The sequence below is a fragment of the Centroberyx affinis genome, unplaced genomic scaffold (assembly GCF_046629955.1).
Source record: "Centroberyx affinis isolate AG114_WGS23_722 - 3 ecotype Tasmania unplaced genomic scaffold, CSIRO-AGI_Caff_v1 ptg004852l_1, whole genome shotgun sequence".
NCBI lineage: Eukaryota > Metazoa > Chordata > Actinopteri > Beryciformes > Berycidae > Centroberyx > Centroberyx affinis.
The window spans coordinates 83086-96644 of record NW_027282371.1 but is presented as its reverse complement, the minus strand read 5'-3'; the positions used below and the strand labels follow the sequence as shown (position 1 = coordinate 96644).

General features: G+C 48.8%; 1 protein-coding gene across 4 annotated transcripts in view; it reads right to left on the bottom strand.

Annotated features, from left to right (window-relative positions):
* Positions 1-13559, bottom strand: part of fbrsl1 (fibrosin-like 1) — a 160259-nt gene that overhangs the window by 91927 nt on the left and 54773 nt on the right. For all 4 annotated transcript variants that reach the window (XM_071545308.1, XM_071545307.1, XM_071545305.1 and 1 more), the window contains one exon: positions 2785-2814. Coding sequence is in view for 3 of the 4 variants with exons in the window: in XM_071545307.1 (XP_071401408.1) it covers positions 2785-2814 (30 nt within the window). In the remaining variant the exon portion in view is untranslated. The remainder of the gene's footprint in view (positions 1-2784; positions 2815-13559) is intronic.

Sequence of the window (13559 nt, the reverse complement as noted above, 5' to 3'; positions counted from 1 at the left end):
CATAGAGATCGCCTTATAACGGCAGCCTCACGCTGAACTAGAGGTGAACTCCGAAAAACTCCGAAAGGAATTCAAGTCTCGACGCGGTTTGGAAACACGTCGGCGTCTCCGGCATCACTTTTGATACGAGGGTTTCACGAGACGCCGCTATCAAAACCGGCCCCACCGCCGCCGCGGCAGCTCGTCAGTTTTATTCAAATACGGTGTAACTGATTGCACCCTGGGGGTACACCTGGAAGCAATATTCTAATTAACTTAATCTGTGAAATCCTGACAATGTGGGTGTTCAGGTGGCTGGTAATCTGATGTGAAAGGAGCCTTTGTTTTCATTGGAGAGAGACGGGAGGAGCTGGCACCTGTTTCAGCGAAACGTTGCAGAAAATTAACGCCGCCGAGTTATCCTGAGTGCGGGCAATTACAAATGACAGTGTTTGTCTTCTCCTCATGGAAACCAATTTTTACACCGTCGCTTTTTTACTTTTGGTGATGGCTTGTCAAGGTGTTTTTTTTCCGCCGCTCCTCTTCTTCTCCCTTCCCCAGCAATTTGCAATGGATGATTCGCTACTCTCATCATCTTGATTATGGTAATATGGGTTTCTGAGGAAATGAAAGAGGCCAGTGCTGCTTAAGGCTTCACCTAAATGTTCTGTGCTTCTTGCACTCTTGGCAGGTACGTGCACATGAACATTGCGCCCTTTGAAAGAATTCACAACAGCGCGATTGTGTTGCAGCTATGCTTTCCATGATCAGTGTCACATTTTCTGTAGCCCCTCCAGCCTGCTCGGGAGGATACATGTGAGATTTCTCTCTTGAAGGCCTTTGCTGCAGATATTGAAACATAACCATCCACAGTACAATTGAGAAATATAAATACTTACCTTTATTTTACACAATCTAACAGGGCGTTCACATGGGTTGCACTATTTTGACCAATTGTGGGCGGGGCCAGAGTCTCTGATTGCATCTATGTAGCGATCTCATGCAGCTACAAAGTTCTGAACAGGCAAATCATGTATTTCTGCTGTTCTGGTGTTGCCTTTCATAACGTTACATCATTTTAACAAGTTAACCTATGTAGCTAGCTGGCACTAATTAGGTAGCATTAATCAAAAATAAACAGAAAAACTCAATAAGATGACTTTGAAGCTTACCATCGACCCCAACGGTGGATGCAACCGTTCTCCAAGCATCGTTTTTGAGATGTTTACTCCTGTAGTCTTTCGAATAAAAGTTGTAGAGAACTGGGGAGCTTTGAATGGCTGGAATCAATTTCTCACCCATTTTGCACTTGCCAGGCGGAACTATTGTTCATGAATCAAAATGACACTGGTAGGGAAACAAGGAAGCGTGCAAATTGTATTGACTGTTGACAGCCAGTGGCCACGAAAAGTTCAGCTGTGGCTAACTTTTCCCAGCCGACAAGCTTGTTGAGCGTTGCCCCGGTCAATCGGCTCTATAGGAAATCAATGGACTTACAGTAAACTTGTTGGTCATGTTGCTCACAGTGTGAACGCACGGTAACTTGTAACAAACTTGTAACATGGCATTAGTGTTGTCAAAATAACCCTCATTTCTGTACTACTTCAATACCATTGCAAATGACGAAGGAGACAAATATCACAATTCATGGCAACACTACATGGCATTGTTACAAGTCTCAAGTAACAGATGCAGGAGGAAGGGAAACAGAACAGGAGAGCGCAGGTAGACCGGAGGAAAAGGAACCATTCTGAAAGCTTCCTTCCTTCTTTCCTCTCTCCCTCCTCTCCTCTTCCCTACCCCGCATCCCTCTCTACCCCCCACAGTGATGCCAGGGAACCGTATGGAGACTGACAGGCCTGCTACCCTCCCTCTGTCGTGTCAACTAGCGAGCGGCCTCAGTTCCTTCTCGCTTCAATGAAGAGATAAAAGCCTATTGACTTGCCAGGCTACAGTTAATGCAAATTGGGGCTGCTATCAATGTATTATTTATAGGGAGAGCCGCAGACATTTCCACAGAACTGGGAGCTAAGCTTACAGGAGATTAGGCATGCTATCTCATTCATTTACCAGGGAGTAATTGCTAAACTGTGGGGGAATTAGGATGCGCGAGGCTCCCCGAAGGCGCTTCATCTCGAAACCAGGTGGCTGCCATCAGCCAACCACCATAAGTCCGCGATAAACGAGTACACAGAAGTCAAATTGTTACTACTGATAGGCTACACCTGTCAAACTGTCACGTGTATCTGGTGAATACCTGATGACATCACCGGCAAAATGGTACGGGTGTATTTGACACACACAAACTAGCTGCTATCGCTATCTAGCATATTAGGAAACAACTATATAGAGGTGACATGTCTTGTGCATGAAATTCATTTGACATTCAAAGCCAAATATTTCTATTGAAGTAAGCTGGAAAACATTTGATTAAGTGCACACGCAGCACACACTATGATCTAGGCTAGAAGGCATTATTCAAGGCATTATGTTCAGGCATTATTACGCGTTCCAAAAATAATAGATGCCACATCTGCTTACACCCCAAAACTAACATTGAAAAAAAAAAAAAAAAAAAAAAAAATCCCCTCCTGTACTGTGTTTTCCTTGTCACTTTCTTGCTCTGTAAAATGCAAATGATCAACAGCGGTGGGACCGGCGGAGTGTCTATTACCCCTCGTCTCTTCTCGCTAACAACACACTGTGACTGTCTCCCTCCTTTAGTCGCGCGCTCAAATTTGTTATTCACAACTCTCAGCCACTTCATGTGGCGGGCGAATAAACACGGGGAAAAAGCAGTCTTACCTTGTCGTCAATGTCACTCTCGCTGTCACACTGCAACAGAAAAGAGACAGACACAGGGAACATAAGGAATTATTCATTTGGCCCCCCCAGTAGCTCATAATCAGTGCAGATGTTATTTTTGTGTGCAACCTCTCGTTCACTGACAGCTTTCAGCGCAAACGGCGAAGAATGAAGGGGGAAGAGAGAGAGAGAGAGAGAGAGAGAGCGCGGCAGTCTGAGAGAGTTTTTCAAATTTCAAAAGCGACACAGGCCGCACAATAACGCTATTCTGGTGTTTTCTGCCGCAAATTCAATGCTGCGCGTTTACAAAAGGCAGAAAACAAATACTACTATACGCCGGGTTCTGTTGTAAAGAGCTTGTCAGTGACTTCGCATTCAGTTAAAGCTTGTCATTTAGCCTTTTGAGTACGCTTTCAAATTGGATGATTATATCTCAAGGACACACAGTGCTTGGGCTCTCTGAATACTCAAACACAGCGCCTATTAAGTGTGGTATTTCAAATCTGCCTCATGACAAACCAATCTTTAGTTTGCACGGCAGACTTCTACAGGTATGAAGGAAGCGAGGAACAAAACGGGTTGAATTCTGAATGATGTCTTGTCTGGCGGGGGCCAAGGGGCCAAATCGCCTTCTATTCAGCCATCAAGGGAAGTAGTTTTTCTTCAAAGTTCTAAATTTGAAAAGGCATTTCAGCGTTAGAATACTTGGCGACCCCGGCTCAAACAACTCGAAAAACCAGACCTTGTAAGTTGCAAATAAATTCCGAGTGTTGACAATGAGCGCCGCGGCTCTTCATTCCTGGCGTGCCGACAGCCGCAAGACTGTGACATGTTTTTAGAAAATAAATGAGATGATTGATTTTGATATTGTGAGAGAGCATCATGCCTCTTTCTCTCTATATTACAAAAAATAATTACATTCAGACAAACTACTGGAAATTATTCTCCTTTAGTTTACTGGAATAGTTTTGTCAGTTTTTTAGCTTTTTTTTTAATGATTTATTCATCATGTTTGACCTGACCATAACACATTGCTGTCTGTGCAAAATAACTTTAAGCTGTCTACAAGTGTAGATAACCACATTCCTAGCTGGCACTGGCTCTCACCCCACAACCCAAAATCCTCCCCACACCATGCCCCGGCTTCCGTTTCTCACGTTCATTTGTGACTAATGGTGAATAAATGCTCTTGGCTGGTAACTCTCTCCCCGGAGACAATAGACAGTGCAGTTGTGGAAGCGGGGAGTGGCCGAGCTGCGGGCCAGTCCCACTGGACCTCACAGCGGGATGCACGAGGAGCGGAGCAATTCAAGCGAGGAGCCACATAGAGGGGGGGGGGGAGGGGAGAGAGGGGCCCCCCCAGTGAAAAAACTGCCTTCAATCTGTCAATTAAGTCTCTGTGGCAACATATTTAAGTGGGCCCTCTTTATTTTGTTTGACTCCCTTTCAGAGCCGGGCACAATGGGGAGGGAGCTGGGTCAATGGAGGCACAGCGGCCCTTTGTAGCGAGTGCGGTGGGTCCAAATGTATAATTAAGTAACGAGAGCAATCAGTGCAAGGGCTCAGTGGCCAAGTTCTCTCAGGAGAGGAGGGGAAAAAAAAAAAACACAGCCTCCACTGCCCCGCGATTCATCCGACTCCACGAAGACAAGGGATATAGTGGGAGTCCTCGCTGGCAGAGGCTTCGAGTGAAAAAATGTTGTGGCTCAACCCCTTAGGAGGCTTTATTGCTGTGTTTGTGTCTCTATCTGCAGAAAAACAACTCCGAGACGCGCCTGAGCTCCCATTGTGCATATCGAGGCGTTCTTACACAAGATCTGGAACAAGGACACGCACCTACCGGAGGTCAGATAAATGAAAGAGAGTGATGTATTCGGTGCGAGGCTTTCTTTCTGCCGGAGCGATTGTTGTTTTGTGATTACAGAGCCAGTGAGTGAGCAGCGAGGAAAGAAAAGGAGTGTGAGAGGAAGGGAAGGACATGCCGCATTATAAAATGTCCCTGACAATTGCACTTGTTTGAATATGGGTGAGTATGGGGGAGTTTTATTCCAAAATGCATTACATCCATTCTGGGAAAAATCATGTTCTTTGCTCACTATAAACACAACAAATATGATTACTTGCTCTGAAATACTACTATTTTAGCTAAAGGCTCATAACAGCGACAATATTCAATAGCATTTTTTTTTATTTCATGCTTGAAATCATTTTGTCCTAATAGGTGCTACATTTTTTTTTTTTTTAAAACAGTGTCTATCTCATTTTGGAATGAAACTCTTCATTCTGAGCCTGTGTGTATATGCCCACATGGAGTGGAGAATTAGAGAAATTGGCCACATTTATATGCAACATGTCCTCTTTTCTCTTGGGGAATGTTTGCAAACCCTAATTTCCGGGCTTTCGCTTGTCAAAAGACCTTCATTACAGAGTGCAGGGCATTAAGAAGAGAAAGTGGCTTAGGCTTCTTGTCAATCAATTCCCCATTCAGACTGAGGATTCTGGATGAATTAATTGTCAGCCATTTCTATACCGCTTGTTACTGGCTCATCACAACCTGTAATCACCACCCATTTGTTCCCTCACCACTCTGTCATTTTATTTTAAAAGAATCGCACATTCAAACACGCATTCAAAACAGCCTTCTCCTCTTGTCTCGATCCGGTCAACGGGGGAAAAAGAGAAAAAAAAAAGCCAAATCGATCCAAACCTGCAGCTCAAACCCCTCCCCACAAAACCAGTGTAAATGTGTTCTTAGCATGCGACCGAACAGATGACATCCATCGGTCTATTCCCCGGGCGCAGTCTCGGCCCGGTTGTTGCTGCGGTAGCCGTGAGACGAGGGATGAGGCCTCGCAAGGCTAGCGCCGGCGAGGAGGAAAAATAATATCAAAAGAGCACAGCGGGGAGCTTATCCCTTTACAAGAAGCATGCACTGCAGCAGAGCGTAAAGAGGGATACTAGCTATGGCTCAGAGAGAGAGAGAGAGAGAGAGAGAGAAATAGAGAGAGAGAGAGAGAAAGACAGAGCACAGCAGGGGAGAGAGAGGCAGGTGGAAAGGGGGAACAAAACAACAGTAAGAGCAGGCAGGGGGGATGCTATAGAGATGAAGGGATGGACGAATGGAGGTGGTGTTAGAGCAGTTTTAGTCACTACTGTATGTGATTGCCTATTGGGCTATTACACTTGGTTGAGTCAAAGGAAGGAATACAATGAACCTATAAAGGTGTCAGATTGGCCTATGCATGCGTGTGTGTGTGTGTGTGTGTGTGTGTGTGTGTGAGAGAGAAGGAGGCCATGTCACGCAGTACCCTCCCTTTGGTTGAATATCCACACTGGGGAAGAGTTCAGCAGCGAGGCTGCACCATAAACCAAATGGTAAAAATGCAAAACCACAACCCCAAAAAGGAATCTTCCCTAAACAACAAGTCTGGTGGTCAGAGGGGACGTTGTTAAAATCGGGGAGATATGCTGCTCACTAAGCTGCCTGACAGGAGCCAAGCCCCCAGTGGTTCTGTCTCTCATGGATATTCACAAACCACAAGAAAAAAAAAAAAAAAAAAACCTGGCTGGCTCTTCAGAGGCAGGGAGCAAGCAGCAACATCTGCACCTGGCAACCGCCAGCCACGAGGGGTAACAAGGGACTGGCTTCGGCGGATGGCTCATACACAACCACCACCCCCTCCCAGACCCCCACCTCCTCTCGAGCTCTCCAGCTCTTCCTCCCCTCCGCCAGCACATCAGACGGATGCGTTTGACATTTACACAGCTTTCAACACTTCAGAGACGGGAGATTTATTCTGCCAGCGGCCCTGGCTGGAGCCGGGCCTCGACCTGGGCTGGCCCCCATGACGACCCTGTAGCTCAGCCCTGAAATGAGGCAGAGGCTGAGGAGAGCTGAGCGGAGAGAGAGAGAGAGAGAGAGAGGGAGGGGAGAAAAAAAAAGTAGGGGGGAGGGAGGGAGGGATGGATGTCTCGATTCTCCGGGACATTTTCTCTGGCAGATTCCAATAGACGTGCAGGGGGAAGACAATAAGCGTTGCGCATCCCGGAGCACATTAAAACGACTGGCCAAATTAATCACACAGTTCCACTTGTCACACTCGGAGGAGACTCTGCCATGAATTCCGCCTCGGAGATAGAGAGAGGAACAGAGGAGGAACTCGCCCGGCTACGCAAATGCTGGCACGGCGTCAACGTCTGTCGGGGACTGTCTGCCTGAATACTGATCGCGGGCCTGTACTTGCTGCAAGATATCTAAAAAAAAAAAAAAAAAAATAGGCAAAACAAGAGCTGCCAGAGCTGCTGGCATATAAGTGTCACTGTCAGTTCCTTCTCAAAAAAAACCCCACAAAAAAAACAAAACAGAAGAAAAATACAAATGGTGCATACGCATAACAATATTTGCAATTTGGCCACACGGCACAGTTGTGAAAAATACTTGACCGCCTGTAGATTGTTATTCAAAGTCATTGGCACCGGATTATGTTGCAAACAGTGTGAGTTTAGAAGGGAATTTGAGGGTGGGAATGAGAGAGAAATATAAAAAAAAATAATTCCACACTATTTACTAACAAGTTTCCAAAACAAGATGATGTCCACAGTATGCAATTTTGTTCACATTTTTGATTTCACATTGCGGAAAATTCTCCAAACAGCCCCAAAAGATTTTATTGTGTTGTATTTAGCACTGTTTATTTCACAAGTCAGCTGGCACTTTGAATCCCAAGAATCTCTATATTCCTCTGTGGCATCGATTGAGTGTCTAGCTTAAACGTTGAGCAAGTGAGAAGAGAGAAGGGCCCACTGTATGGAGGATGGAAGTGGGGCCACAAAGGCGCAACATTACTACCTCTGATTTAACAGCGGGACAGCAGGTGCTCCGATTGATCCATCGCCCGGACGGATGGGCTAACGAGCCGAGAACGCGAGCGTTTAGACATCTTCATATTGATAAGCAACGGCTTAAATCTAGAAGGCATTTCTCCACGGACGTCTACCGAGATGCTCCCGGTTGTGAGGGGGGAGAGAGTACTGACAAACCCAGATCTCCTAGGGCGAGAGCGCGGGGAGGGGGTAATGGTCCATTTAGATAGTCTGAGGACCAAAACGGTGCCTGATACTGGTGGAACAACATCAATTTCCTCTCGCAATTTCCCTCCTGCGGATGTTGGGATGAGGTGCGGGGATATTGGCGCCGTGGCCACTCTGATGGGGTGCACAAGCGGTGCCTCAGGATCGCCGGAGGACCTCCCGCCGGGCGCCGAAACGACCGCGCCACCTCCGAGGGCCGCGGGGTGTCTCCGCGGCCCTCGCCATGCAGGGTACGGCCAACTGATGAATAGGATGTTTTGCTGCATGCTCTTACGTCCTCACCCTCTCTGAAGCAACCAGTGCCTTTGAGAGGAACTCATGAGTCATTAAAGAGGCTGAGGGGGTGGTGAGTGTGTGTGTGTGTGGGTTGGCATCCAGATAGTATGGAAAAACAAACATCTCTCTGGGTGCCACAGATGGCCGTACAATGTCACGGCTACTGTAAAGCTAAACACTGGAGCAAAAAACTGAAATGCTTCTGGGACCAGAGGGGCAGCGGTGCACTAACATTAGGGTTTACACGGCTCACATAACACCACTGCACTATTCAACCCTCTCCATCATGGGGAGAGAGAGAGAGAGGGAGAAAAAAATTCAAGTGATTGCTCCTGACCCCGCGAGCTGTATTTGAAAGCACCACGTAGCAAAGTGATTTGATCACAGGATCAAATCTATACAGCCATTTGACCCTTGACCTCACCACCAGGCAGCATGGGAAGTCAGCTGATTACCCCGGGTCAGACTAGGAGCTCTGGATTAGGGAAGTATTGATCCCCGGTGAAGATGGAGGCTCCGGAGGGAATGAGAGCGCGAGAAAAAAAAAAACCAAAAAAAAAAAAAAATGCTCCGGCGGGTAGAAGTGATATCGACCGGCGGAGGAGGCCTAGACAGGCTCTAACGTTAAAACCATATTTGAGCTGGGGACCTCGGAGTTGGCTGCGCAAACAGAGAGAGGCGGCTTCGGCGAAAGCTCCTTTCACGGGGGCCCGAGGAGAGAGAGAGAGAGAGAGGAGAGAGGAGAGAGAGGAGAGAGGACAGCGAGAGAAGGAGAGCGAAGGAGGATGGAAGCAAGACAGAGCGAAGGAGAAGTGCTCTTCGCATTAGCCAGACACACGGAGGCCTCCGGTTCAGAGCTGACACACTTAAGGGAAGAGTCAGCGGGGGCCGCGTAAATCAAGCCGGGGCGAGGAAAGATATAGTCCCTGACCCGGGGCCAAACCAAGCAGGCTTTAACACTACCCAGAGTCCGTGTAAACAGCGCTGAGACCCGGCAGCGCTCCGCTCCGCTTCCATGCAAAGTATGCGGTGAGGTGGAGGAGGAAGGAGGGGAGGGGGGTGCATGGATAGATTGATGGTGATGGTGATGGTGGGGTGGAGGGGGGGGGGGGTGAACTTGAAGAGCCCCCCCTCCTTTTTCACTAAATTAAAGGACCGCCTTGTCCTTTCCAACAAGAAATCCCTCAACTTTTTGCTTTCAGTGCTCGCCGGGGGAGCGAGGGGGCCGGCTGGGCTGCTGGCGTGGGCCCTTGGAGTAGTTTGGCGAGGGAAAAACAGACACTAATGGCAGATGTATGAGGGAACGGGGAGCATTTATTCAGCACAGAGAGAGAGAGAGAGAGAGAGAAAAAAAAACTAGCAAAAACCTGAAGGGACGGGGAATACACAACTGTGTTATGAATATAGTCGTGGAAGAAAAATGGGGGCGGTCGGTGAGAGAGAACGAGAGAGAGAGAGAGAGAGAGAGAAAAAAAAACACTGATTTACGGCGTCCATGTTTTTTTTTTCCCCGCAGCTCGTCTTTCATAACGCTCCCTTCGGCTTCTTCTTGTCTCCGCTGACCGTGTCGACTGTAGCCAGCTAGCTACCTCGCCTTCAGAGGCAAGAACACACACACACACACCCTCACACACACACACACACACCCCCTCATACAACCCTCGGCACCTCCCTGTGTTTTGACATGGCCCCGGGCCCGGTGCTGCCGAGCTGCCACAGCAGACGCTGGGCATTGGAAATTTAAGTCGGGGCGTAGGAGAAATTAGGCGAGGAGGCAAGGAAATGGGATGTTGACTTGAACTGGCCCCGGGGGCAGCTGAGAGTCTCCCCGTGCAGCTCCGCTGGCTGCCTGACAGTTTGATGGAGCGAGTGGAGGCTTCCCCGCGGCCCGAGCCGCCGTCTCTAACACTGATGTAGCTCAGTGAGGAACAGATTGAGCCTCCAGGCATCGCTCTGTACTGCTACTCCCCTCCTCTCTCTCTCTCTATCTCACTCTCTGTACTGCTACTACCATCTTGTTCTCTCTAACCAATCCTCTCTAACCAACACACAAAGAGACATGTACATGCAGCACACACATGCAGACATGCACGCACACACACATGCTCACACATGCACGGACACAAATACACACGCATACCGTACGCACACACACGTGCACACAAATCACAGTCACACACACACACACACAGAGCGCTCGGCTCCCCCCCTCTTCCTTCCCTTTCCTAGGACAGTAATGTGATGAGCACTACAGATGCTGTTTACTGAGCTCTGGCCTACACACAGGGGGAGGGAGGAGGAGAGGGAGGCAGAGATAGAGGGAGAAGCAGAAGGAGGTAGAGTCAGGGGGCTGGCAGGCCACAGCCATAATGAAAAGAGTCTGGCGGCGGCCCACTGTGTGCTGGTCATGAGAAGCATGTGCCGCCGGGGGGCTCTACTGCTAATTTCGGGGGGCAGCCAAGCGTTTCACGCTAGACTTGTCATCGGGCCAGAGGGGGCATTCATACTGGGTGACAGCAATTGCGAGAGGGCGGGTAGGGGGGTTTGGGGAGAGAGAGAGAGAGAGAGAGAGAGAGAGAGAGAGAGAGAGAGAGATTCAGCTCCCTTCCCCCCTCCTCCTATCTGCTGCCCCCCCCCCCCCCCCCCTCCCCCCTGCAATGATCAAACGCTGTCGCAGGCAGGGTAAGGAATTACAAATGAGTGTCCTGTGGCAACGGCTGGGACTGGATTCAGCTCCTCTCCCTGCTCTCCTCTCTCCTCAGATGGCCGGGAGGGGCATAACTCATCCTCTAACCCCCGCTGTCCGTGCGGGGGGGGGGTTTCATACCCCCGCATGCATCCTCCTGGTTAACACGACAATAATAATCTGCGACAAAAGCGGAGCGGGGTTCTGAGCGCCCGGATGCGGAGGTTGCCGCCGTGCGCGTTCGGGGGCCCGAGCCCCGGCGTGCCCTTGGTCTCCGCCGGATCGCGGCGTGCGTAGAGTGCCGGCGCTCTGTTAGAGGTGAAACGACCGACCGGCGCATCTTTAATCAGCGCCATCGACTGGCCTGATGATTTGGCGCGCCCTTTGGGGTTATCTCTGAACTCGGCTAGATAAAACGAGTACAAAGTCACCGGAAATCATTAAAGTTGAGAAGAGGAAAAAAAAAGAAACAGAGGGGGAAATAACGTGTGTGTGTGTGTGTGTGTGTGTGGGAGGGGGGGTGCAGTGTGAATCCCTCTTGGCTGCAGTGTGAATCCTAGAAAATGAGAGAGAGTGAAAGAGAGAGAGAGGGAGAGGGAGAAGAGGAGCTACCAAGCAGTTGATACTAACAGCTGGCTGCCTCCTCCTTAAAAAGCAGCGCCTGGCTCGGGTCTGTCAACCGGGAGAAGGAGGCGAAACGAGGGATGAGCGGGGATGAAAGCACGAGTGTGAGAGATGGAGTCAGTGATGAAAGGTGGGTGGTTGATGGGGGATGAGTGGATGAGGGACGGGGGTGGGTGGGGGGGATTAACCAGCTTGCAAGGAGAAAAACTTCTGTTCAGTGCCTCCGAAACAAGCCATCACATGAGAGAAAAAGAAAGGGATGGGAAACCAGAGAGAGAGGGAGAGAGAGAGAGAGAGAGAGAGAGAGAGAGAGAGCGAGCAGCAGAGAGAGAGCAGAGAAGGAGGAGAGAGGAAGGGAGGAGGCACCCACAGTGCACATCTTCAGGCTGTGAATAATTTAGAGGAGCACTGGGGAGACGAGACGAAGACGAACACAAAACACTGGCAGCGTTTGACCTAGAGCTGCAGCTACATCAGTGCGCATCACAGACTGGAGAGCTCTCTCTCTCTCTCTCTCTCCCTCTCTCTCTCTCTTCCTCCCTCCCCCCCCTTCCTCTCTCTTCTCTCTCTTTTGCTCTTCATCTGCCTCCCTCTGTGCCGGGGAGGAAACAGCTGTACGCTCTTCTTGTTTCGCCTCACATTCTATGAAACCCAACAGAATGGCTGACAACTCAGTTCCATAAGGATCTCACTCTTTCCATCTCTCCCTCTCTCTCTATTTCCCCTCCTCCCTCATCTGGGTACATCAGAAGACTATGCTATAGTCTGCCTTCTGCAAAACGGATACATGCAGGTTCAGGCCATATGGAGCCGTAATGGCGGATACTGTGTCTATCCACTGCAGATCCGCTGGCAAACACAGGGCTAATGCTGCGCTCATGTCAATTGGGAATGGCCATCGAAAAGACGGGTATAAGCAATGACTTGGAAGTGTTCACGCATTTGAATTCGACTGAAGCCATCAAACGCCATAGTTAAATGTTTCTGTAGTCTTTGGTTATTATTATTATTCTCGGCCTTCTCATACTTAACACACCTACACTTAGTGGGTGAGTGATTTGAGTTCATGTTTTACAGCAAAACAAACATTGCAATGTTAACCACAAATGAAAAAAATAGGTGAGTCCTGCCATAATTGTGATAATACAAAATGCGTGTATGTATATGATATGTGTGTCAACAATTATGTGTTGTATTATTATGAATTACTGTATGCTTAAATGTTTTTAATGTGGACTCTTGGAAGATTAGCCAATGGGCTAAAAGAGATCCAAATAAAATCAAAATCAATCAAAATAAAAAAATAACCTATGTGAAATTAATATATCATTCCCTACACTTGACTACAGCATTTTCTTGTTGGTGACATCAGAATTCAGGGACTTGGAGAAATAGTTGGAGTTCTCAAGTCGTATTTATCACCTGAGAACTGACGTTCATGGCATTTTCAAGCGGAGCGCTCGTCTTTCCCATATGACCTGAACGCAGCATTAGAGAGACAGCGCTGCGATCAGCCAGGCAGTGGAAACTGCGGACAGCCGCCGTAAATAACGGCCGCCCCGCGATTAGGCAGAGAAGAGGTTAAACAGAACTCGTTCACGCCGCCTTTGTCAGGGTGCCATGAATCACCTCACCTGCTGAGGTGTGTGCGTGTGTGTGTGTGTGATTAAAGGACCACTGGGCATCTGTGGTGGGAGTGACAGTTGGGCGGACAGAGGGCGGTCTGATCAACCCAGAGGGGAGGGGCCATTTATTACTGTAATTAAGGAACCGCGGGGGTGGAGGGAGCCGCGATCGCGAGTGAATGCAGCCATTCACATGCAGCCATTCCCTTTTCTTTTGGTACAAATGATAGGATGAGGCAGGCGGATGAACACCCAGAAAATTAGGACTAAAGATGGCCACTGAACAAAGAGTTAGGTAACTCTCTCTTCTCCCCTCTCTTTATTTTCCCTCCCTCCATCTCTCCCTCTCTCCCTCTCTCCCTCGCTCACTGTCTCCTGCTCTGTCTGCATGGCTGATATTAATGGGACGTCCCTTGTTTGTAAATGTGCCAAGTTGTGTGCACCACCGCGGGCTGTCTATTATAGCAGGCCTC